The 23350-nt window shown below is 43.7% G+C and overlaps 1 protein-coding gene across 1 annotated transcript; it reads right to left on the bottom strand.

The window, feature by feature from the left end:
* Positions 1-110: 110 nt before the first annotated feature.
* rpain (RPA interacting protein) lies at positions 111-23329 on the bottom strand. The gene is made up of 7 exons (XM_073053864.1): positions 23188-23329; positions 10453-10641; positions 7901-7973; positions 6947-7061; positions 5639-5702; positions 5273-5407; positions 111-271 (listed from the first exon to the last, which is right to left on the bottom strand). Exons 1-7 carry the CDS (start codon positions 23248-23250, stop codon positions 242-244), a joined length of 669 nt encoding a protein of 222 aa, XP_072909965.1. The 5' UTR covers positions 23251-23329; the 3' UTR covers positions 111-241.
* Between the last annotated feature and the right edge of the window lie 21 nt (positions 23330-23350).

Raw genomic sequence — 23350 nt, 5'->3', positions numbered from 1 at the left:
GAGGTCCAACTTGGTATTATATTCTTGTTTTATTGAACCACATGGGGGGGGGGGGGGGGAGGGGATGAATTTTAAAAAGTAACTTTCCACTTGGGGTAAATATACATATGTACACAATAAAAATATCTTTATTAAAGGTAGAAAGCAGAACATACAGTGTAGTGTGGCAAAGTATAGATTTCTCATTGAAGAGATTTGTTCATCGTTATTTTTCTGACAGGATCTCAGAAGACTTATGGGACTATAGGATGACAGACAGGTAATCACAAGCCTGAAAGAAAAAACAAATATGTAACACAAACTAGCACAAGGTGGTATACTAAAGTGAATTAGAAGACATTAACTATTTTGTAGTTAAAAGTTAACTTGTATTACCATAGAAAACTGATGTCAGGTTACATTGCTGTGGAGGAGCACAAGTCCACTGAGTAGATTAGTTTGAAGGGGGCATCCTTTTTAATAATTTGCAGTCATACAACTAGTGGGATAATTTTCTTCCCTTCACAAATTCATGTAAAAATGAATATACATTCATGCATATCACACGAGGAGGAAATTCTCTTCCAAATCTCAGACCACCATGCTTGGAAACATACAAACGTACTTTCGATCAAGTTCTGGAACTACCTCTACAGATACAGCATGACCAGTGCTTTAACTACAAGGACCGTAACAGATGGGGACATGCATCTGCGAAACAGCTCCAGCAACCTGAGCTTCATTCTGACCTTCGGTACTGTCATACTTCCACGGTCTGGCTCCTTCCATGTCCCAACGGTAGGGTGGTGGGTGGATTAACTGCCTGGGTTAAATTATTTTTGGTGTTGTACTTAAGTGGAAGGGGAATCATGTACGACAGTGGGTTACAGGGAAATGCACAGTTAATGTGGTGTGTGGACATAACAGCCTGCAGTTTAGAGGCTTAAAGGGACAGCAATGGTTGCATGGTGGTCCACAGAGTTTCACTAAGCCAAGATATCCATTTCCACAATGTACCTTTTTGTACTGGACATGTTGGTTACACTCTGGATTCCAGGATTGGAAAACAGCAAATATAAATTAAGAAAGGATGGAGAGAGTGAGGCTGACATCAGGAATCTGTTAATTTAGAAGTAATAGCAAGATATGTAGAAAGCTTTGAGATAACAGACATTGCTTTGCAAAAAGAGACATTGTGTTTGTCACTTCTTCTGGAGTTCTCAGACAATGTAAAATCAGAATTTCTAGATTTCTTGGATTTCTAGAAAGCATGAAAGGTACTGCACAAGAAAAGGCCATGCAAAGTTGGGTGTAATGGAATGGAAAGGGAATTGAAAGGGAACTGAATAATTAACAGCACTGGTCCCCAACCACCAAAGCATGTGCTACCAGGCCTCGAGGAAACAATACGAGTCAGCTGCACCTTTCCTCATTGGCTGTCACGCCCACTGTTGAACTTGAATGCACACAAGGTCATCAGTCGCCTAAACGCAGTGACACCCTCTCGCCAGGGATCACTAGTTGGCCTCAGGTAACTGGCCGCCGAGAAGTGCCGTCGCTACTGGCCTGGAGCGCGGACAGATGGGCACTGCCCCTAAACCTGTTTAGCACACTGAATGTTTGTGAGGAACCCGGTGATAAAGTATTTGCAGACGACTTAATTCGGGTTCAGGGTTTCGTAAGTAGCAGGGCAGCTACCTCACTGCCATCTACTGAGAGTTATCCCTCGAGCCAAACTTCTGTCGGCCGATAGATCCTACAAGGGGGGCGGGTACGCGCTCTGTCGCACCCCTCACTCAGTCGGTCGCTCTCTCCGGACTGCAACAGCCGCAGCCCCGGCATGGGGACCTCCAGCCCTCACCTTGTCCCCTCACCCCACCCACGACCAGCCGCACCTGGCCAAGGCGTCTGGCGGCAGGCGGGCGGGAGGCTGTCTAATGAGGCAATGAAGCCCTCAAAACTGCTTCAGTACCTTGAGTTCATGCACCCTGCACTTAAAGACAAACCCACTGAGTTTTTCTGAGTGGAAAAAAACATGAGCATGCGGGACAGAAGCAAGTGCTGATAGCCACTTAAACTAAATTGCAGAATAGACTGGACATAAGGAACCTCCTTTGAGTATTGCTGTATTCCGGTCGTGTTTAGCACCCACGGCCCCCCCCCCCCCGTCGGCCAGTCCACAAGAATATTGTCAATATTAAACCAGTCCGCGGTGCAAAAACGTTGGTGACCACTGACTAACAGAAAGGGTCACTCTTGGATTGCCGATCAATAACAAGTAGAGTACCAGAGGGATCATGAGTCTGTGGATTTTTACATCTTGGTGGCTTGATGAAGGGTCCAAACGTACTGGAACTAACACTTCAAGAATATACAAGTTAACAAGTTCAGGACAGAAATGAACAAGCTGTTTCTATATAGGAAAATGTGAGATTCCCACTTGGGAAAGAAGAATTTTTTAAAAAACAAAGTACTTAAAGTGTGATGACACAACGCTACTTTGCATTAGAACTGAGCCAGCAAGGAATTTCTTTAAATCTGTGGAATTCATAGCCACGGACAGCTGCAGAGGCCAAGTCGTTGGATATATTTCAAGGAGAGGCTGATAGTACTTCATCAGTAAAGGTATCAAAGGTTACAAGGAGAATGCAGTAGAATGGGGTTGAGGAAAAACAAATCTGTCGTGATTGAATGGCAGAGGATGTAGATGGGCCAAATGGCATAATTCTGCTCCTATGTCTTATGTTGTAGCACAAAGGCTTGTATGGGTCTGAAAATACAAACTACAAAGTTGCACAAGTTGAGAGACCAATAGAATGCAGGCCTTCACTGCATGAGGGGTGCAGTATTAAAGTAGTAATGAAGTTTGGTGCCAGTTTAGGGGAAGCTGGCAAAACCATGCCTGGCATCTTGTATACAGTTTTGGCGTTCAATAGATTGATTCCTGTGATGAATTGATTGCTATATGAAGAAAGATTGGGCCTACACTAAATTGAGGTAATCTTACAGATTCATAAAAGTTCATGGGGAAGGCGTTGGCAATATAGATTACACACCTGTCATGGGAGTGTCTGGGTGGCAATACAGATTACACCCCTGTCATGGGAGTGTCTGCGTGGCAATATAGATTACACTCCTCTCATGTGAGTGTCCGGTTGGCAATATAGATTACACTCCTGTCATGGGAATGACTTCGTGGCAATATAGATTACACTCCTCTCATGGGAGTGTCTGGTTGGCAATATAGATTACACTACTGTCATGGGAATGACTTCGTGGCAACATAGATTACACTCCTGTCATGTGAGTGTCCGGTTGGCAATATAGATTACACTCCTGTCATGGGAATGACTTCGTGGCAACATAGATTACACTCCTGTCATGTGAGTGTCCGGTTGGCAATATAGATTACACTCCTGTCATGGGAATGACTTCGTGGCAACATAGATTACACTCCTGTCATGGGAGTGTCTGGTTGGCAATATAGATTACACTACTGTCATGGGAATGACTTCGTGGCAACATAGATTACACTCCTGTCATGTGAGTGTCCGGTTGGCAATATAGATTACACTACTGTCATGGGAATGACTTCGTGGCAACATAGATTACACTCCTGTCATGTGAGTGTCCGGTTGGCAATATAGATTACACTCCTGTCATGGGAATGACTTCGTGGCAACATAGATTACACTCCTGTCATGGGAGTGTCTGGTTGGCAATATAGATTACACTCCTGTCATGGGAATGACTTCGTGGCAATATAGATTACACTCCTCTCATGGGAGTGTCTGGTTGGCAATATAGATTACACTCCTCTCATGGAAGTGTCTAGAATTACTTTCAGGTTAAGAGGCACCACAGTTCTGATGGAGATCAACATGGATGTTGGTATAAACCAGGTTTTAAATGGGGCTGGTGAAGCACAGCAACAACAATTAGTTACTGTATTAAGTACAATTTTTCTCAAAAATTATCACAACAATCAATATCCTGTAACTTCCCTTTTGAAGTCAAGCTTTTGAACCACCTGTATGACCAGACATCTTTGCAGTGTGAACTGATGTCTCAGGACAGATTTGGAAATGATTCGAAGCAGCAGAACTGAGGCGCAGGGCCTGGGCCCAACAGCAAGAAACAAGCCGATTTAAGCACTGGGCTAAACGGGAAAGGTCGATTATGGCCGAATCACATTTCAGGCATGAGAGTGTATAAAAGTGGCAGGGCCCCAGGCGGGATTAAGCCCTGGGCTAGATTGAAAAGGTCAGGGTGTTGGGGCCGGTGGTGATGTTCAGCTTGCTTCTTCATGAAGTTTACTCGTCTCTCCTAGATTGGCTGTTACTGACTTTGTGGCTGTTGTCTAACTTTCATGATCTTCAGTTCTGAATGTTATTTGTTTATTTTTATTGTTTGCATGATTTGATTTTTTCCTGAATACTTGGTGTTTGATGGGTTCTACTGGCTTTTTGTTTTGTGGCTACCAGTAGGGTGATGCATCTCAGGGTTGTATGTAGTATACATACTTCAATAATAAAGGTACTTTGAACTTCTGCATAGAGCTGTAGGGATAGAATCATTGAATACATTCTTGGTGGAGAATGACAGTCATTTAATTACCATGAAGGGATGGGGAAAGCAGGAAAGCAGAGTTGAGGCCAAGTTTGAATCAGCCAAGAACTTGCTCAATGTCAGAGCAGGCTCAACAAGCAAATGGTCCACTCCCATTTCTGTTTCTATGACAACTGCAGCAAAAAAAAACTCAATCAAAGCTGCTCCAAACTGACAACAGAGATGCCATGAATAAGGGACAGAAATTGCAGCAGGAAATGATAAAAGTTACTCAGAACTCAAACAAAGGAAATGATTCGGTAGATTACCAGGTAGACAGGGCTGAGCATGATGAAGCAGACTGACTACAGAGGCAGTGCATAGGTTGGAAGAGGTGATCAGGAGTCACACAAAGCTCAACTTTGGTTTGGATAACATTGACAAGAAACAGAAGGGATACTTGCAAGAGTATAAAAATATGCAGAGCAAGGACAGATACATGGTCTAGCTGCTAAATTTATGCCTATGCGCCAGCAGACACTTTAATGATGCAACAGTACTAGGTAAGGCCCTATCCTGTGTCAAATACTAAAATACTAAAACACAGCAAGGACAGACACATGGTCTAGCTGCTAAATTTATGCCTATGCGCCAGCAGACACTTTAATGATGTAACAGTACTAGGTAAAGCCCTATCCTGTGTCAAATGCTAAAATACTAAAACAAAACAAATCACCACACTCACCTGACAGCTCATTAGAAGCATAGCTTCTGTTTCTGTACCATACACCACAGAGAAGACTGGACAACATTCACATACGCTGCTATGTTCTGTGACATTGTGTTCAAGAAGGGCTCGAAATTGCTGCACCGTCATCCCCTGTAAGCAAACAGATGGAATCATCGTGGGGCAGCAATAATGATCACGTAAACTCTTCAGTAAGTACTGGAAGTAGAGTTCACGCAAGAAACAAAGGTACGAACTTCTAGATATACAAAATGGTTGTTTAGAGGTCAAATAGCTGATGTATTTTGACCACTAATGGACGGAATTTTCTATTCCCATGAAGGAAAGAAACTGAAGTTAGATTGGTTTGTGCAAGAAGCTTACCTGTGTATTAATGCACATTCCACATGAGCAAGTTATAACATCACTACTAACACTCAGGTAATTTCTACAAAAAAAAACATAGCTTTGGTTAGATTAATTTATTTCAGCATATAACATGAACATTAAAAAAGTATGGTTATCATATCAGATTTGCAATTCTGTCAAAATATGATCTACTATCTTTACCTTCATCCATTTCCCCCTAAATATATAACAGAGTGCAGTTCTAAACTTAAACTGGATTTCTGTTCAGGAAGGATTGTCCTAACGAATCACTGAAGAGCCTCTCCTCTAGAACTGACTGGAGGAACATGCTAAATGACGTATTGTTTCTCAGTTTTCCAGTTAGTTCACAGTACAAGTTGTTGTGTGAACTTTAGCACATTGCAAAAGCCAAAAAAAACAATACTAGGACATCATTTAAGCAACTGCTTACTAACTTCAGTTATAATAATTCCATTAACACAGAAGCAAGGAAGCCAAAAAGAGGTGGGCACAAATTAAACAACTATATCCACTAAGAGTAGTCCAATCTGGAACAATACATACAAAATGCTAGAGGAACTCAACAAATCAGGCAATATCTATAAACTGTCAATGTTTCAGGCATTTCTTACTTACTGTGGCTCCTGTCTTCTTCTTTTCCAGTCCTAATGAAGGGTCTCAGCAAGAAACGTTGACAGTTTATTCCCCTCCATGAATGCTGCCAGATTTCCACCATCCTAACTGTGAAATAATGCTTTCTGAGACCCCTTAAAACAGTCTAGCACTAACTTTAAATTCAGATTTGTTTTTATTCTCAAACTCTTCAATTAGGCTACTTCTAGCTTCTACATGTAATGGAATGCGAATCTAGTCTAGACAAACAAATTTTAGCCCCAGTATAATCTGTTCTGCCCTCTCCATGGCTTGTCTGTTCTCCGAAAATGCAAAGCTAAAACTGAATGCACCTTTCTAACAGGAGCTTTTACCTTTTTATATTTCAATCTATTTGAAACAATTTTTTTTTTGTGTGTGCCATACTCTGCCAGAGCCTCGGCGACCACTTTTTTTTCAAGTGGCTGTCTTGGAGGAAAGATTGTGTGAGTGGTCTCCCATGTCCTTCTCACAGCGCAGTGTTTTTGTTTCATACAAGGCCGAGTTGTGAGCTCGACACTCAACCCGGCACGGATGGAAAGTGTGTCCGGGAGTGGCCCCACTGGATTCGAATTCAGGAACCTTCGCTCCGGAGTCCGGCGCTGATGTCATATAAAACATCCAGGAAATCATCCACAAATACAGTTCATAATCTATTTCCGGAATACTCACTTGTTACAAAGAGGGCACACGAGTTTGTCAGTATCATTAAGTCCTTCAATAATAGCATTCAAGCATGCATTATCGAAACACAAACTGGCCTCATACTCCTCTATGATGGCTTGTTCTAAAGGGTGAGAAAAAAAAATCACTACTAGAATCACAATTGCTAATTTGTGTAAATCTTCCCTAAACTACAACCTTTTAGAAGCTCCTTATGGTTTATTCAAAATTTAAACAGTAAAGAGACAATTCTATTTTCTTCTGTTTATCTCGTTAATTCTATCATATTTTGTTTTGCACCACCATTATCCCACCAACATACCACAAACTTCTTCCAATTCCTCCGCTGATATTGTTCTTTTTGTTATTCCAGTTTTGTGTTAATTCCCATATTTCATTTTAATACAAATTATGATTGTTTTTCAAGGGATGAAAGCACAATTATTTCTAATGTAAATAAATTTGCCACAGGTGAGAATGGTTTTATTTGTACCAGGGAAAGAGAGAGCTGTTGTGGTGGGATGGGTTTCACCTGAACCATGCCAGGACCAGTATATTGATAAATTGCATAAATGGGGCTTTAACCCAAATAGGAAGGAGAGTTCCAAGAACAGCTTGGTCAATAAATCAAGGGGAAATGAGAGAATGGTGCACAGGACAGTGAGGGGAATTGACAAGCCAAGTGTGATAGAAAATGTAAAATGTATGTATCACAGAACAAATCCAGAGTCAGTAAAAGGTGTAAAAAAAAATCAAAGCCTTCTCAGTCTTGACTTGAATGCATTTAGCATTTCCAATGAAATAGATGAGCTGACAGTTCAGATAGTAACATATGATACAACAGCCTTTCTGGACAGGACAACCATCTCCAGGTTATAAGGTGTTTCAAAAACGCAGGTCCAAAGAGAAAGGAGGTAGGGTAGCAATGTTAATTTAAGTGGTATGGTTTATAAAAGCATCAACCTTCGCTGAGGAGTTCCTGTTCAATTTCTTCAAGCTCCGCCAATTCACTTATATTTTCCAGTGTATTCAGCACCTAGGTTTCAAACAAGAAAAAAGAAAACATTCAAAAAAATGAATATACAAAAACGAACAAAGTAGAACCATAAAGTTAAAACAAAGCCAATATATTCCTTGATGCAGGTACTAAGAAAATGCTCTGTCCGAGCAGGCAACGAAAGTGATAATCAAAAAATAGAAAATCTGCAGCTGCTGGAAATTCAAGCAACACACACAAAATGCTAGAGGAACTCAGCAACATCTATGGAAAAGAGTATAGTCAACGTTTCAGGCCGAGATCCTTCATCAGGACTGGAAAAAAGATGAGTAAGAAAGTGAGGGGAGGGGAGGAAGTACCACGGGGTGATAGGTGAAACTGGGGTGGGGGGGGTGGTGTGGAGAAGTAACAAGTTGGGAAGTTGATTGGTTAAAGAGATACAGGGCTGGAGAAGGGGGAATCTGACAGAAGGCAGAAGGCCATGGAAGGGGGAGGGGCACCAGAGGGAGGGAGATGGAAGGCTGGTAAAGAGATAAGGTGAGAGGAAAATGGGAGTAGGGAATGTTGAGGGGGGAGTGTTACTGGAAGTTTGAGTAATCAACGTTCATGCTATCAGGTTGGAGGAGCAACACCTTATAATCCCTCTGGGTAGTCTCCAACCTGATGGCATGAACAACGATTTCTCGAACTTCTGGTTGCACCCCCCCCCCCACTTCACCTAGCATGAATTTATAGAAAATTGATATTCAAGTATGATTAGTGAAAATAAATGGATGGTGGCCAGCACTGATTTAGTGGGCCAAAGGGCCCATTTCTGGGCTGCATCTTTCTACAACTCCATTTCAACTGAGTTAATCCACTCAAACAGCCCTGTGTGAAATAAATGTTGTTCAAAATAACCAGTGAAAACTGCAGATGCTGGGACTCGGGGTGCGGGCGGTGTGGAGAGTGCTAGAGACAGTCAGCAGGTCACGCAGCAGCAGAATCACAGTCATTCAGCAAATAATTAAGCCCAACGTCCTCCTCGACCATTAAGTGCTCATTTACATTAATTCTATAATAATCCCATTTTATTTGTCCCGCATCAGCACAAGTCTCCCAGCTTCTGTCACTTACCCACACAGTAAGGTCATTTATAGTAGCCAATTAACCTGACATACACCTCTCTGGGACATGGGAAAATCAACAGCACTTGGGGGAGACGGAGAATGAGGCGCCCAGTCACGACCCAAGGTCAAAATTAATCCCTGGTCACCAGAGCTCAAGCAGCAGCTCCACACCACAGTGCCACCCACTCTGTGGAAAGAGAAGCAGAGCTTGGAAACCTGTCATCAGAACAGGGTCAGATTCTGTGTACATTGCCCAATTATATGAAAATTAAGAAACTACAGATGTTGACAATCTAGCCTCACCCAATCAGACATCCCTGTGTCCAATACACAAGATGTTGGAGGAACCCAGTAGCTCAGGCAATACGAAGACAGTTTTTATTGCAGTCATCTCCCCTCCAGCTTTCAATCCAGGTGAAAGGGTCTTGACCCGAAACATTAACAATCCCTCTTTGCTACACAGGTGCTGCCGACTCCATTCCCTTTTCAATCCATCTTTCCACCATCTTCTCCACAACTTCAAACTAATTTGTATTCTCTCATTCCCAATTCTGACAAAGAGTCTTCAACTTGAAATATAACTGTGTTTCTCTTTCTACAGATGCTGCCTGACCTGCCCAAGCTGATGGCTGCAGAATCAATTAAGGCACTTAAGACAAAAAGTGATAGCAGCAAGAGAAACAAGAACAGAGAATTGACATTAAAAGGATAAATAGGATAAAGATCTGGCAAGCATAAAAAAACTCAGGCAAACAATGGGAAAGTTTAAGAAATATTTCTTACACAGTAAGAGAATTCTGAACTATTATAAACCAACACTATTGTTCCCATCAGACATTCACTATTATTGCTGCTCAGAACTAACTGGGACAGATCCTCTGTCAAGGTCTACACAGACCTTTCAATGTATCTGTAACTAGTCTCACTTACAACAAATATTGCTGCACAACTTCATGCTCAGTACAGCTACATTGAAAGGAGAACTGTGCTCCCTCTGGACCCTGCTATGTGGCTAAGGACTTGCAGAGTAGTATTTGGTCCTGTAAACATATCAAAACAGTAATGTATCAAGCTGAATAAGACTGTACTGAAATATCAGACTGGTACTCAAGATATTTCAATGAAACATTAAATCAATACAAATTCAATTAATACACATCTAGACTTCTTCATTCCTTACAAATCAAAATATGTGTTACAGGACATATGCATTAATTGTTGATTACTGAAAGATTAAGACTTGAAACACACTGCAAGTATATTTGTACATTTATTTGTTGCTCTTATTTCATAGTGGTAAGGACTCAGAGGCCCTATAATTTATGAGTATAATTTATCATACTTGTACAATAATCTCAAAACCAACAAAATAGGATTTAATCAATCCAGTAGTTTGTAAATTATCAAACCTCTGACAAACGCCCCTTCTTCCACAGTGACGGTAGATGTGTGTCCAGTGCCTTCAGGGCTATCCATTCTTCTTCCATCACTTCCCGTACAAGGAAGGACTCCTGTAGGTTACAACCTGAATTATTTCCCATGTGCCTGTACCTTTCCAACAGCTTTGCTCGGCTGCTCTTCAGTCTTGCAACACACCTCTATCAAAGGAGAATAAGATTAACACTCATCATAAATGCTCCATACAGCAAATGAACAAAAATCTAAAATACACACACACACACACACACTCAACTAGAAATTTACTGCTGAAGCCAAGAAAAGGACTATTAAAATATTTGTTTTGAATCTGGTCACTTCTGGAGCTTGGCTTGGGCTGAGTGATACACATGGATGGGTCAGAATTATTTACATTAATGTCATTTTCCAGCTCACTCCATCACCTGGCAGGTAATCATGGTAGTTATGCAGAGGTGGCAAATTTCCATCACCAGCACTCTGCCACAGCAACTCACTATTCCCGCCCTTTCTTCATACCTTTGCAAATTTTCCCTCAGTGTTTATCCACTTCCCTCTTGATGCACCATCAATAACTCACGCTGAGACTTAGGAAGCGAGATATCGGCTTTTATTGACTGGAAGAATAAACAACACTACATCCTGGGGAAAATGAGGGAGAGCAGCAGCCCACAGTCGCCTTTATACAGGGGTCTGTGGGAGGAGCCACAGGAGCAGTCAGCAGGGTCTGTGGGAGGAGCCACAGCAGTCAGACAGGTATATCTAGTTCACCACATTCACCCCCCCTTTGTTTTAAAAAAGTCCCCAAGTATATTTACAGGTTAAGTCTATCAGGTGGTCGAATCGTTCGCTGCGATCTACGTAGCTCCGGCTGCAATTGCACAGGTGCCGGAGGTGGTTTTTGCACCGGAGGCGGAGAGTGGGTTGGTTCTGTCCCAACTGGAGGTGTCAGGGATCCCTCGCGTGTGTGCGAGGTCCCCGGAATATACGCGTACGAGATGCCCGGTACATGAGCGTCGTGAGGAGTCTGGGTGTGGCACGGTGTGTGCGGTGTCACCTCGGGTACAGGGTTCATAGTTACCGTGGAATGTTCGGGGTAGTGGTCTGCTGCTCCGGCGGGCGCCAGGTCGCGGACAGAGACCGTGTCCTCCCGCCCATCAGGCAAGACCACGTAGGCATACTGGGGATTAGCATGCAGGAGGTGAACCCTCTCGACCAGCGGGGAGTACTTATTACTCCTCGCATGTTTACGTAGCAGCACTGGCCCCGGGGACGTCAGCCAAACTGGTAGGGTGGTCCCAGTGACAGACTTCCTGGGAAAAGAGAATAGGCGTTCGTGAGGGGTGGCATTAGTGGACGTACACAACAGGGAGCGGATAGAGTGGAGTGCCTCAGGGAGGACCTCCTGCTATCGAGAGACCGGCAATCCTTTTGACTTAAGGGCTAAAAGTGTGGCCTTCCACACTGTGGCATTCTCCCTCTCCACCTGGCCATTCCCCCGGGGATTATAACTCGTGGTTCGACTAGTAGCAATGCCCCTAGCTAGCAGGAACCGGCGCAACTCGTCACTCATAAAGGAGGACCCTCTATCACTGTGGACATAGCAGGGATATCCGAACAGAGTGAAGAGCTGGCGCAGGGCTTTTATGACCGACGTGGTAGTAGTGTCGGGGCAGGGAACGGCAAAGGGGAATCGCGAGTACTCGTCAATAATACTGAGAAAATAGACATTGCGGTCGGTGGAGGGAAGGGGGCCCTTAAAGTCAACACTCAGTCGCTCAAAAGGGTGGGTAGCCTTGACAAGCTGCGCAGTGTCAGGACGGTAGAAGTGCGGTTTGCACTCAGCGCAGATCTGGCAGTCCCTGGTCATCGTCCTGATGTCCTCCAGGGAGTACGGCAGGTTCCGGGCTTTAATGAAATGGTAAAATCGGGTGACCCCCGGATGGCAAAGATGGGCATGAAGGGCATACAGCTGGTCGAGCTGTGCACTAGCACACGTTCCCCGGGATAGGGCATCAGAGGGTTCATTGAGCCTGCCAGGCCGATACAGGATATCATAATTGTAGGTGGAGAGTTCTATTCTCCATCGCAAAATTTTATCATTTTTGATTTTGCCCCGCTGTTGGTTGCTGAACATGAACGCAACCGAGCGCTGGTCGGTCAGCAAGGTGAACCTTTTGCCGGCGAGATAGTGCCTCCAGTGCCTAATAGCTTCCACTATGGCCTGGGCTTCTTTCTCCACCGCGGAGTGCCGAAGTTCAGAGCCTTGAAGGGTATGAGAAAAAAACGCCACTGGTCTGCCTTCCTGATTGAGGGTAGCAGCCAGCGCGACGTCAGAGGCGTCACTCTCTACTTGGAAGGGAATGGTCTCGTCCACTGCATGCATCGTTGCTTTGGCAATGTCCCGTTTAATGCAGCTGAAGGCCGCGCGGGCCTCGGCAGAGAGGGGAAAAGTGGTAGACCTGACCAGGGGGCGGGCCTTGTCTGCGTAATGGGGGACCCATTGGGCGTAATAGGAAAAAAAACCCAGGCACCGCCAGAGGGCCTTGAGAGTGGTGGGAAGAGGGAGTTCTAACATACGGTTAGGGGTCAGGGCCAATGACCCCGTTCTCCACGACATACCCAAGGATAGTGAGTCGTGTGGTTCTGAACACACACTTGTCCTTGTTATAAGTGAGGTTCAAAGCTTCGGCCACTTGGAAAAATCGTTGGAGGTTGGCGTCGTGATCCGATCAGTCGCGACCACAGATGGTGATGTTATCTAGATAGGGAAATGTGGCCTTCAGTTTGTACTGGTCCACCATCCGGTCCATCTCCCTCTGGAAGACTGAGACCCCATTTGTGACACCAAATGGGACGCGCAGGAAGTGATAGAGCCTGCCACCCGCCTCGAAGGCGGTGTAGGGGCGGTCCTCTGGGCGGACGGGGAGCTGGTGATAAGCGGATTTCAGATCTATTGTCGAGTACACCTTGTACTGAGCTATCTGGTTGACCATATCCGCGATGCGGGGTAGGGGGTACGCGTCAAGCTGCGTGAATCTATTGATGGTCTGGCTATAGTCCACAACCATCCTATTTTTCTGCCCAGTCCAAACAACAACCACCTGGGACCGCCATGGGCTTGTGCTCGGCTCAATGATCCCCTCCCCGAGCAGCCGCTGCACCTCTGAATGAATAAAGGCCCTGTCCCCTGCGCTGTACCTCCTGCTTTTAGTCGCCACCGGTTTACAGTCGGGGGTCAGGTTGGTGAACAGCGATGGGGGAGGGATCTTGAGGGTGGAGAGGCTGCAAGTAGTGTCAGTAGCACAGCTATCGGCATGGTGCTGGGCGGGATGTGTGGTTTCCATGTTTTAACTTCCAGTCAATAAAATTGATGCACCATCAATAACTCACGCTGAGACTTAGGAAGCGAGATATCGGCTTTTATTGACTGGAAGAATAAACAACACTACATCCTGGGGAAAATGAGGGAGAGCAGCAGCCCACAGTCGCCTTTATACAGGGGTCTGTGGGAGGAGCCACAGGAGCAGTCAGACAGGTATATCTAGTTCACCACACCTCTTCTAAGTTATAACAAACTGCTTCAGTTGAATCTGAATGCAGAACATTCCAAATTCCAACACACTACATAAAAGTAGTTCCTCATGTCACTCTTAACTCACATCCACTTTGATAGTAATTTTACTCACTAAGTTTATTTGTATCCAACTCCATTGTCTCCGACAGCTCATTGCAGATATTCAGCACCATGTTCAAAGTAACCATATGTATGTCACCATATACATCCGAGATTTATTTTCTTGTGGGCACATTCAATCCATAGAATAATAACCATAACAGAATCTATGAAAGACCACACCAACTTGGACATTCAACTAGCGTGTAAAAGACAACAAACTGAGCAAATACAAAAGAAAAGAAATAAATAAATAGAGAAATTCAGATGAAGAGTCATTGAAAGTGTGTAGATCAGATATGGGAACAGTCCAATGATGGGGCAAGTGAAGCTGAGTGAAGTTACCTCTTTGGTTCAACATCCTGATGGTTGTGGGGTGGTAACAGTTCCTGAACCTGGTGGTGAGTCCTGAGGCTGGTGTACCTTTTTCCTGATGGCAGCAGCAAGAAGAGATCATGTCCTGGATGCTAGAGGTCCCCATGATAAATGCTGCTTTCCTGCTACAGCATTTCGTGTAATTGTGCTCAATGTAGGGGAGGGCTTTTACCCATGATAGACTAGGCCTTTTTGTAGGATTCTCCATTCAAGGGCATTGGTGTTTCCATACCAGGCTATGAAGGAGCCAGTTAATATACTCTCCACTACACACCTGTAATAGTCCGTCAAAATTTTAGATGTCATGCCAAATGTTCACTGACTCCTAAGGAACTAAAGGTGCTGCTGTGCTTTCCTCGTAACTGCACTTCCAGAACAGGTCCACCAAAATAATAGCACTGTGGAATTTAAAGTTGCTAACCTACTCCACCTCTGATCCTCCGATAAGTTCTGGCTCATGGACCACTGATTGCATGCTTCGGAATTCAATACTCAACTCCTTGGTCATGCTGACATTGAGTAAGAGGTTGGTGTTGTGGCATCACTCAGCCAGATTTTCAATCTCCCTCCTATATGGTGCGAGAATCATCAATCCTTGCACCATGGCAAGAGCAAGCACAGCAACAAGACACACGGTGGTCATCCTGCATCAGCAAGGTCTCTCCAAACAGAAATTTTGCAGCAGAAAAGACTTTCAAGATGTGCTGACCAAGCTCTTCTGAAGAAGTACAAAGAAACGGGCACAGTTGAGGACCAGAAGCACGGCAGTCAACCGCAGAAACTGAGTGCAGTTGATGGGATATTTAGTTGCAAGAAAAAGTTTGTGAACCCTTTCAAATTAACTGGTTTTCTGCATTAATCACTCATAAAATTTGGTTTGATCTTCATCTAAGTCACAATAATAGACAAGCACAATCTGCCTAAACTAATAACGCACGAACAATTGTACTTTTGTGTCTTCATTGAACACATTGTTTAATCATTTACAGTCCAAGCTGGAAAAAGTATGTGAACCCTTGTATTTAATAATTGGTGGAACCTCCTTTAGCAGCAGTAACCTCCACCAAATGTTTCCTGTAGCTGCTGATCAGACTTGCATAATGGTGAGGAGGAATTTTAGACCATTCCTTCATACAAAACGATTTCAGTTCATCAATATTTCTGGGATACCTTGCATGAACATCCCTCTTCAGGTCAGCCACAGCATCCCAATTGGATTAAGCTATGGACTCCGACTTGGCCATTCCAAAATATGAATTTTCTTTTGTTTTAATTTATTCCATTTACAGGATTTGGGCATCGCCATCTAAGCCAGCACTTATTGCCCATCCCTAGTTTCCCTCAAGTAGGTGGTGATGAGCTGTCTTTTTGAACTGCTGCAATCCCTGAGCTGTAGGTACACCCACAATTCTGTTAGGGAGGGAATTCCATGATTTTGACCCAATGACAATGAAGGAACAGTGTTGCGTTTCCAGGTCAGGATGGTGAGTGACTTGGAGAGGGAGTTCCAAGTGGTGGCGTTCCCAGGTATCTGTTGTTCATGTCTTTCTAGATGGTAGTGGTCGTGGGTCAGGAAGGTGCTGCCTTAGGAACTTTGGTGTGTTGTTGCTGTGCATCTTGTAAATAGGACACACTGCTGCAGCCGTTTGTCGATGGTGGAGGGACTGGATGCTTGTGGAAGGGGTACCAATCAAGTGGGCTGCCTTGTACTGGATGGTGTCAAGTTTTGAGTGTTGATGGAGCTGCACTCATCCAGGTGAGTGGTGAGTATTCCATTACACTACTGACCTGAGCCTTGTAGATGGTGGACAGGCTTTGGGGAGTCAGGAGGTGAGTTACATGCTGCAGGATTCCTACACTTTGACCTGCTCTGGTAGCCAGTGTTTATATAGCAAGACCAGTTCAGTTTCCTGACGTTGGCAACCCACAGGATGTTGATAGTAGGGGATTCAGTGATGGTGATGCTATTGAATGTCAAGGGACGATGGTTAGAGCCTCTCGTTGGAGATGGTCATTGTCTGGCACTTGCGTGGCTCGAATGTTATTTGCCACTTATTAGCCCAAGCCTGGATATTGTCCAGGCTTTTAAACTATTCGGTGTTGATTTACTCTTATGTTTCAGACCATTGTCTTGCTGCATCATCCAACTTCTATTAAGCTTCAGGTGACAGACAGCTACCCTGACATTTTCCTGTAAAATGTCGATACAATTCTGAATTAATTGTTCCCCAACAATTGCAAGCAGTCCAGGTCCTGAGGCAGCAACGCAATCCCAAACCATGATGCACCCTCCCACATGTTTCACAGTTGGGATGAGTTTTGGTGTTGGTGTGTTGGCCCTTTCCCTTCAAACATAGCAGTTTGAATTTCTGCCAATAAGTTCAAGTGTTGTCTCATCTGTCCATAGAACATTGTCCCGGAATCTTGTAGAACATCCAGAGGGTCTTTTGCAAACCTGAGATGTGCAGCAATGTTTTATTTTGGAGAGCAGTGATTTCCTCCATGGTACCCTTCCATGAACACCATTCTTCTTCAGTGTTTTTCTTATAGTGGATACATAATCAGAGACTTTAGGAAGTTCTAGAGATTTCTGGAGGTCTTTTGTTTCTTTTTCATCTCCTCCAGCATCGCATATTGTGCTCTCAGTGTGATCTTTGCAGGACCCCCACTCCTAGGGAGAGTAGCAATAGTACTGAATTTCCTCCATTTGCAGACAATTTCTCTTACTGTGATGAACTTTCAGGTCTTTAGAAATGCTTTTGTAGCCTTTTCCAGCTTCATGCATCTCTATAATTCTTCTTTTAAGGTCCTTTGAATATTGTTTGGATAGAGGCATGGTGCACATACACAGATCCTTCTTGAGAAGTAACCCGACTTTGTGTGTCTTTATTATAGGGCAGGACACCTCTACAACCCAGATCTCCAATCTTATCTTATTGATTGGAACACCTGACTCCAAATAGCTTATATAGGAGGCATTAGCCCAGAGGGTCACATAATTTTTCTTGCAACTGTACATCAAACTGATGTCCCTTTGAAAATCAAAAGTAGTCCAGCTCTTCTATCTGCTCTGAACTCACAGAAACCACTGGAACATAAATACAGTAAATTCCAGTGTATAAGCCGACCAAGGTTAAAAAAGTGACTTTTTCATTTTACCTTTGTATAAGCTGACCCCTTTTGTAGATTTTTGATTTAACCAGTAAAGATCACGAGATCTCACATGCCGGTACTCAGTTTTGCCGGATCCGGAACCTGGAAATTTTGTGAACTGGTACCTGCTAAGAAAACAGGCCCACACATTGTAGAGCGTTATAAGTGCATTCTTAATAAATAAATCAGGGAGGGAAGTTTTGGATTAGGTTCCCAATGGTAAAGAATCCTCTGAAATGTAACACCTGTGAAACCATTTAGTGCCCATCGTAATCTCGTTATAACCTGACACAGGGTGGCAGGATCTGTACGTGTACTCAGTATTGAGTTTGTGACCACCACGTACAAAAGATTAAAACGAATGCGATATGATGCTGGCTTCAAGCTGAAGGTTGTTGATTTTACTAAAGGAACGAATAATTCTGCAGCTGCTAAGAAGTTTAGTGTAAACGAGAAACTGAGAGAGTGGAGAAAGGCAGAGGACACACTGAGGGAAATGCCAAAGACGAAGTGTGCAAACCACGGGAAAACATGCCAGCGGCCAGAACTGGAAAAAAAACTTTTAGAGTGGGTGAATCACCAGCAATCATCTGGATACATTGTCACCAGACAAATGATTTGAGTTCAAGCGGTGAAATGGGTCGAAAAACACCGTGAGGTCAGCGAAAATTTCAAAGCTACACGAAGTTGGTGCACCCAATTTATGAATAGACGTGATCTTGTGTTGAGACAAAAAACAAAGATTGCTCAGAAGTTGCTGAGCGACCTTGAGAACAAAATTATGGCCTTCCAATCATTTGTAACCAAGCATCGGAAGGCACATTCTTAACTGCTCTCACTGATTGGTAACGTGGATGAGACACCAATGTTCTTTGATTTTGCTGGCATCTGCACTGTCAATCAGAAGGGGGAGAAAACGGTCCTTGTCAAAACAACTGGATACGAGAAGCAACATTTTACTGTTGTGTTAACGTGTACGGCTGATGGGACCAAACTACCACCGATGGTGATTTTTAAAGAGGAAGACATTCCCAAAGAAAGAAAAATTCCCGTGTGGTGTTTAGTAGCCAGTAAAGCTGCAACTGACGATGTCGAAGCAGACATTGACAATCCTTACGATGATATGGTGACTGCCGAAGAATGGGACGCAATTTTCAAAGAGTCAGATAATGAAGTGTGAGAGAGTTTCAAGCTCTGAACGTTTGATGACAACAGTGTGTACAAGTAAACTGAGAAACAATGTGTTTTGTAGATCTTTTCTTTTGTGTAGATTTCATAAGCATTTGTATTTGACTCAAAAACAGCCAATAAATACAACCTGTCTTCTGTGTATTCGTTTTTCCAAAGTTGGCACCCTCTGTATAAACAAACCCCCTAATTTTAGGACCAAAATTTAAGGACTAAATTCTCAGCTTTATAGTGTAGAGAAGTCTTGCCAAAAGTAGTCTTCATGTCAGAGTTGCTGCCAAAAAGCCATTCCTCCAAAGTGGAAACAAAGCCACGAGACTCACCTGAACACAAAGACGCAACGTCTGGGGTGCTGAACAATGGCAGCAAGTGTCCTGGACTGATGAGTCAAAATTTGAAATGTTTGGCTCAAACAGGAGGGAGTTTGTCCATAGAAGCGCTGGAGAATGCTACATGAATGAGTGTCTGAAGCCAGCAGTGAAACATGGTGGAGATATCCTGCAGGTTTTTGGCTGCATTTCTGCAAATGGAGTTGGTGATCCAATCAGAATTAATTGAATCCTCAGTGCTGAGACATACAAGCAGGTTCTCATCAATCAAGCAGTATCAGGGAGGTATCTGATTGGTTCCAACTTCATTCTGTAGCAGGACAATGACCCCAAACACACAGCAAAGTTAATAAAGAACACTGATTGGTCTTATATCAAATAATAATTAGGTGACCTACACAGAGAAGAAGTCATCACCCTGACACAGTGGTGTCAAGAAAACAACCTCTCCCTCAATGTCGCAAAAACAAAGGAGATGGTTGTGGACTACAGGAGGAATGGAGACAGCCTAACCCCTATTGACATCAATGGATCTGGGGTTGAGAGAGTGAACAGCTTTAAATTCTTCAGCATATACAACACCGAGGATTTCATGTGGTCTGTAGATACCAGCTGTGTGTTGAAAAAAGCACAACAGCAGCTCTTTTACCTCAGATGATTGAAGTAAGATCCCCAAATCCTAAGAACTTTCTACAGGGGAACAATTGAGAGCATCCTGGCTAGCTACATCACTGCCTGGTATGGGAACTGTACCTCCCTCAATCGCAGGACTCTGCAGAGAGTGGTGCCGTCAGCCCATTGCCTCTGTAGATGTGAACTCCCCACTATTCAGGAAATTTACAAAGACCGGTTTGTGAAAAGGGCCCAAAGGATCACTGGGGACCTGAGTCACCCCAACCACAAACTGCTACCATCTGGGAAACAGCATAAAAGCCAGGACCAACAGGCTCCAGGACAGCTTCTTCCACCAGGCCATCAGACTGATTAATTCATGCTGATACAATTGTATTTCTATGTTATACTGACTGTCCTGTTGTACATACTCTATTATAAATTACTACAAATTGCACATTTATATGGAGACGTACGGTAAAGATTTTTACTCATGTCTATGAAGGATGTAAGTAATAAAGTCAATTCAATTCTTCAACAAGAAGAACAAGGAGTTCTGTAGCAGATGTAATGGCCTCCACAGAGGCCTGATCGCAACATCATCAAAGCTGCCTGGGATTATCTGGAGAAGCAAGCAAGGCAGCCAAAGGATGGAGAGGAACTGTGTCAAGTTCTCCAAGATGCTTGGAACCACCTACCAGCCAGTTTTCTTATAAAGCTGCATGACAGTGTACCTTACAGAACTGATGCAGTTTGAAAAGGTAAAGAGTGGTCACACGAAGTACAGGTACTGATTTGATTTAGTTTTTTTACTATTTAACCAAAGGTTCATTTATTATCAAAGTATACATCTCTGAAATGCTCCTTCTTCAGACAGCCACAAAACCAAGAAAGAACTGCAACAGCATCATCTAACCCCAAATCCCACTCTCCGTACAAAAAAACTAAAATGGAACAGGATCATCAACCCCCAAATCCCCCTCCCCACACACAACAAAAACAAGACAGACTGGGTGGAAAACACAGAATATAAAAAACTATAAGACTGAAAAAAAATCTATCATCCAAGCTCATTTCCAAAATGCAGAAAACCTGGGTAAAATTCTCTGGGTACTGTTGCAAGCCTTTCCTCCTCCAGCAGCAAGTGATCCCACCAGCGATCAAAAGGCAGTTTCCTCTTAATGCTCTTAAAGTAACTTTCTGATATTTAGAAACTTTACATTGCATCATTTTTAAAGCATCTTTGCTTTACAGATTTTCTGTTAATCTGCTCAAGACTCTTGCACTGTACTATCAAAGTAGCGGTGCCTTTGCATAAAGGGGAGGTGAAAGCCATAATTAAAATTTCCATTCTATCACTGTGGCAACAAAGATCAGGACAAGGAAAAGAAAGGATGGCATTTATATAAAATTCAGAGGCTGGTAGGAACTCAACTGGAGATGGGTACAAAAGGAGTAAAAATTACACTTAGATGTTTATATATTGGACATGCTGGGTTAAATAATTCCTTGCTCAGAATTAATATATATGATATGGAAATTTGTAGGCAGTATACTTGTCAAGAAATGATGCAGCATCTATGGTTTGAATGCAGTTCCTATGAGGCTCAAAGGAAGCGTCTAATTGCCAAATTCAGATCTTTAGGACACACACAATCTAACATGGAAAGTTCAGAATCAGAAACAGCTTTAATATCATTGGCTTATGTCGTGAAAAATTGTTATACAGCAACAATACATAATAATAAAACTGTATTACAGTATATATTAAAAAGTTAAACTAAGAGAATCAGGTAGTGTTCATGGGCTTCAATGTCCATTGGTAAACGTGATGGCAGTGAAATAAGTTATGCCAGTGACAGAGCTGACTGAGTTTACAACTTCCTGCAGCTTTTTTCGACCCCAAGGGCCCCCTCCCCATACCAGACAGTGATGGAATGCTTCTATGCTACATCTCCAGAAATTTGCAAGTGTCTTCGGTAACACAACAAATCTCCTCAAACTCCTAATTACAATCCTAATTAATTTGGTCACCTAATTACAGAAAGGATATTAATAAAGTTGAAAGAGTGCAGAGAAGGTTTACAAGGATGTTGCCGGGACTTGAGAGACTGAGTTACAGAGAAAGGTTGAATAGGTTAGGACTTTATTCCCTAGAGCGTAGAAGAATGAGGGGTGATTTGATAGAGATATATAAAATTATGATGGGTATAGATAGAGTGAATGCAAGCGGGCTTTTTCCACTGAGGCCAGGGGAGAAAAAAACCAGAGGTCATGGTTTAAGGGTGAAGGGGGGAAAGTTTAAAGGGAACATTAGTGGGGACTTCTTCACGCAGAGAGTGTTGGGAGTGTGGAACGAGCTGCCAGATGAAGTGGTGAAATGCGGGCTCACTTTTGACATTTAAGAAAAACTTGGACAGGTACATGGATGAGAGGGGTTTGGAGGGATATGGCCCAGGTGCAGGTCAGTGGGACTAGGCAGAAAAATGGTTTGGCACAGCCAAGAAGGGCCAAAAGGCCTGTTTCTGTGCTGTAATGTTCTATGGTTCCTAATAAAATATAGCTGCTGTTGCACCTACTTTGTAACTTCAATGATCTGTTGGGTCCAGGATAGATCCTCAGAAACGTTGACACCCAGGGACTTGAAACTGCTCGTTCTCTCCACTTCTAATCCTTCTGAGGACTGGTGTCTTACCCTTCCTGAAGTCCACAATCCAATTCTCTGGTCTTTCTGACACTGAGTGCAAGGATGCTGCTGCGACACCTCTCAACTAGCTGATCCATCTCACTCCCGTACACCTTCTCATCACCATCCGAAATTCTGCAAATAATTGTTGTATCAAACAGCAAACTTATAGAAGGCACGAGCTGTGCCTAGCCAAACGGTCATGGGTGTAAAGCAGTGGGCTAAGCATACCCCCCTGAGGTGCGCCAGTGATGGTCAGATAGGTGGAGATGCTATTTCTGATTCATACAGACTCTGGTCTTCCGGTGAGGAAGCCGAGGATCCAGTTGCAGAGGGAGGTTCTGCAGCTTTCCGTCAGGACGGTAGTAATGATTGTGTTAAATGTTGAGATGTAGTCAACCAACCGCAGGCTGACATATGTTTGTTGTGATAGCATTGCCATCGTAATATTTATATAACTGCGTATTTAAGATTCTGAAAAGAATGAGACTTTTTATGTTCTGAGTTTTTTCGGGGGAGGGGATACTTTCTGTCTCTTTGCCTCACACTCCAACTCACCCGACGTCGGTCTACAACCACCGTTAAACTCTACAAGGGAAGCACGCCGACGGTGCCAAATGATGGCGGCCCAAGGAACCCCTCCGCCGGTACTGTACCGCACTGGGACACAGCATTCGGACCCTGGTCCCGCTGAGGCTCGCTCACTCACCCTCCTGTAGGTCTCTTTCCACGGGGCAGCGCCAGGTTTGTACAAATTTCTGTACCGGGACATCCCGCTTCCCTCAGCCCGGGGTGGAACAGTCACCGGCTCCCGCGAAGACTAGCCAACGCATGCGCACAACGATCAAACGCACTCGCCCGCCCTTTGTACG

The sequence above is a fragment of the Hemitrygon akajei genome, chromosome 8, assembly GCF_048418815.1.
Source record: "Hemitrygon akajei chromosome 8, sHemAka1.3, whole genome shotgun sequence".
In the NCBI taxonomy this organism is placed as follows: domain Eukaryota; kingdom Metazoa; phylum Chordata; class Chondrichthyes; order Myliobatiformes; family Dasyatidae; genus Hemitrygon; species Hemitrygon akajei.
This window is presented reverse-complemented; position numbering and strand designations above follow the sequence as displayed.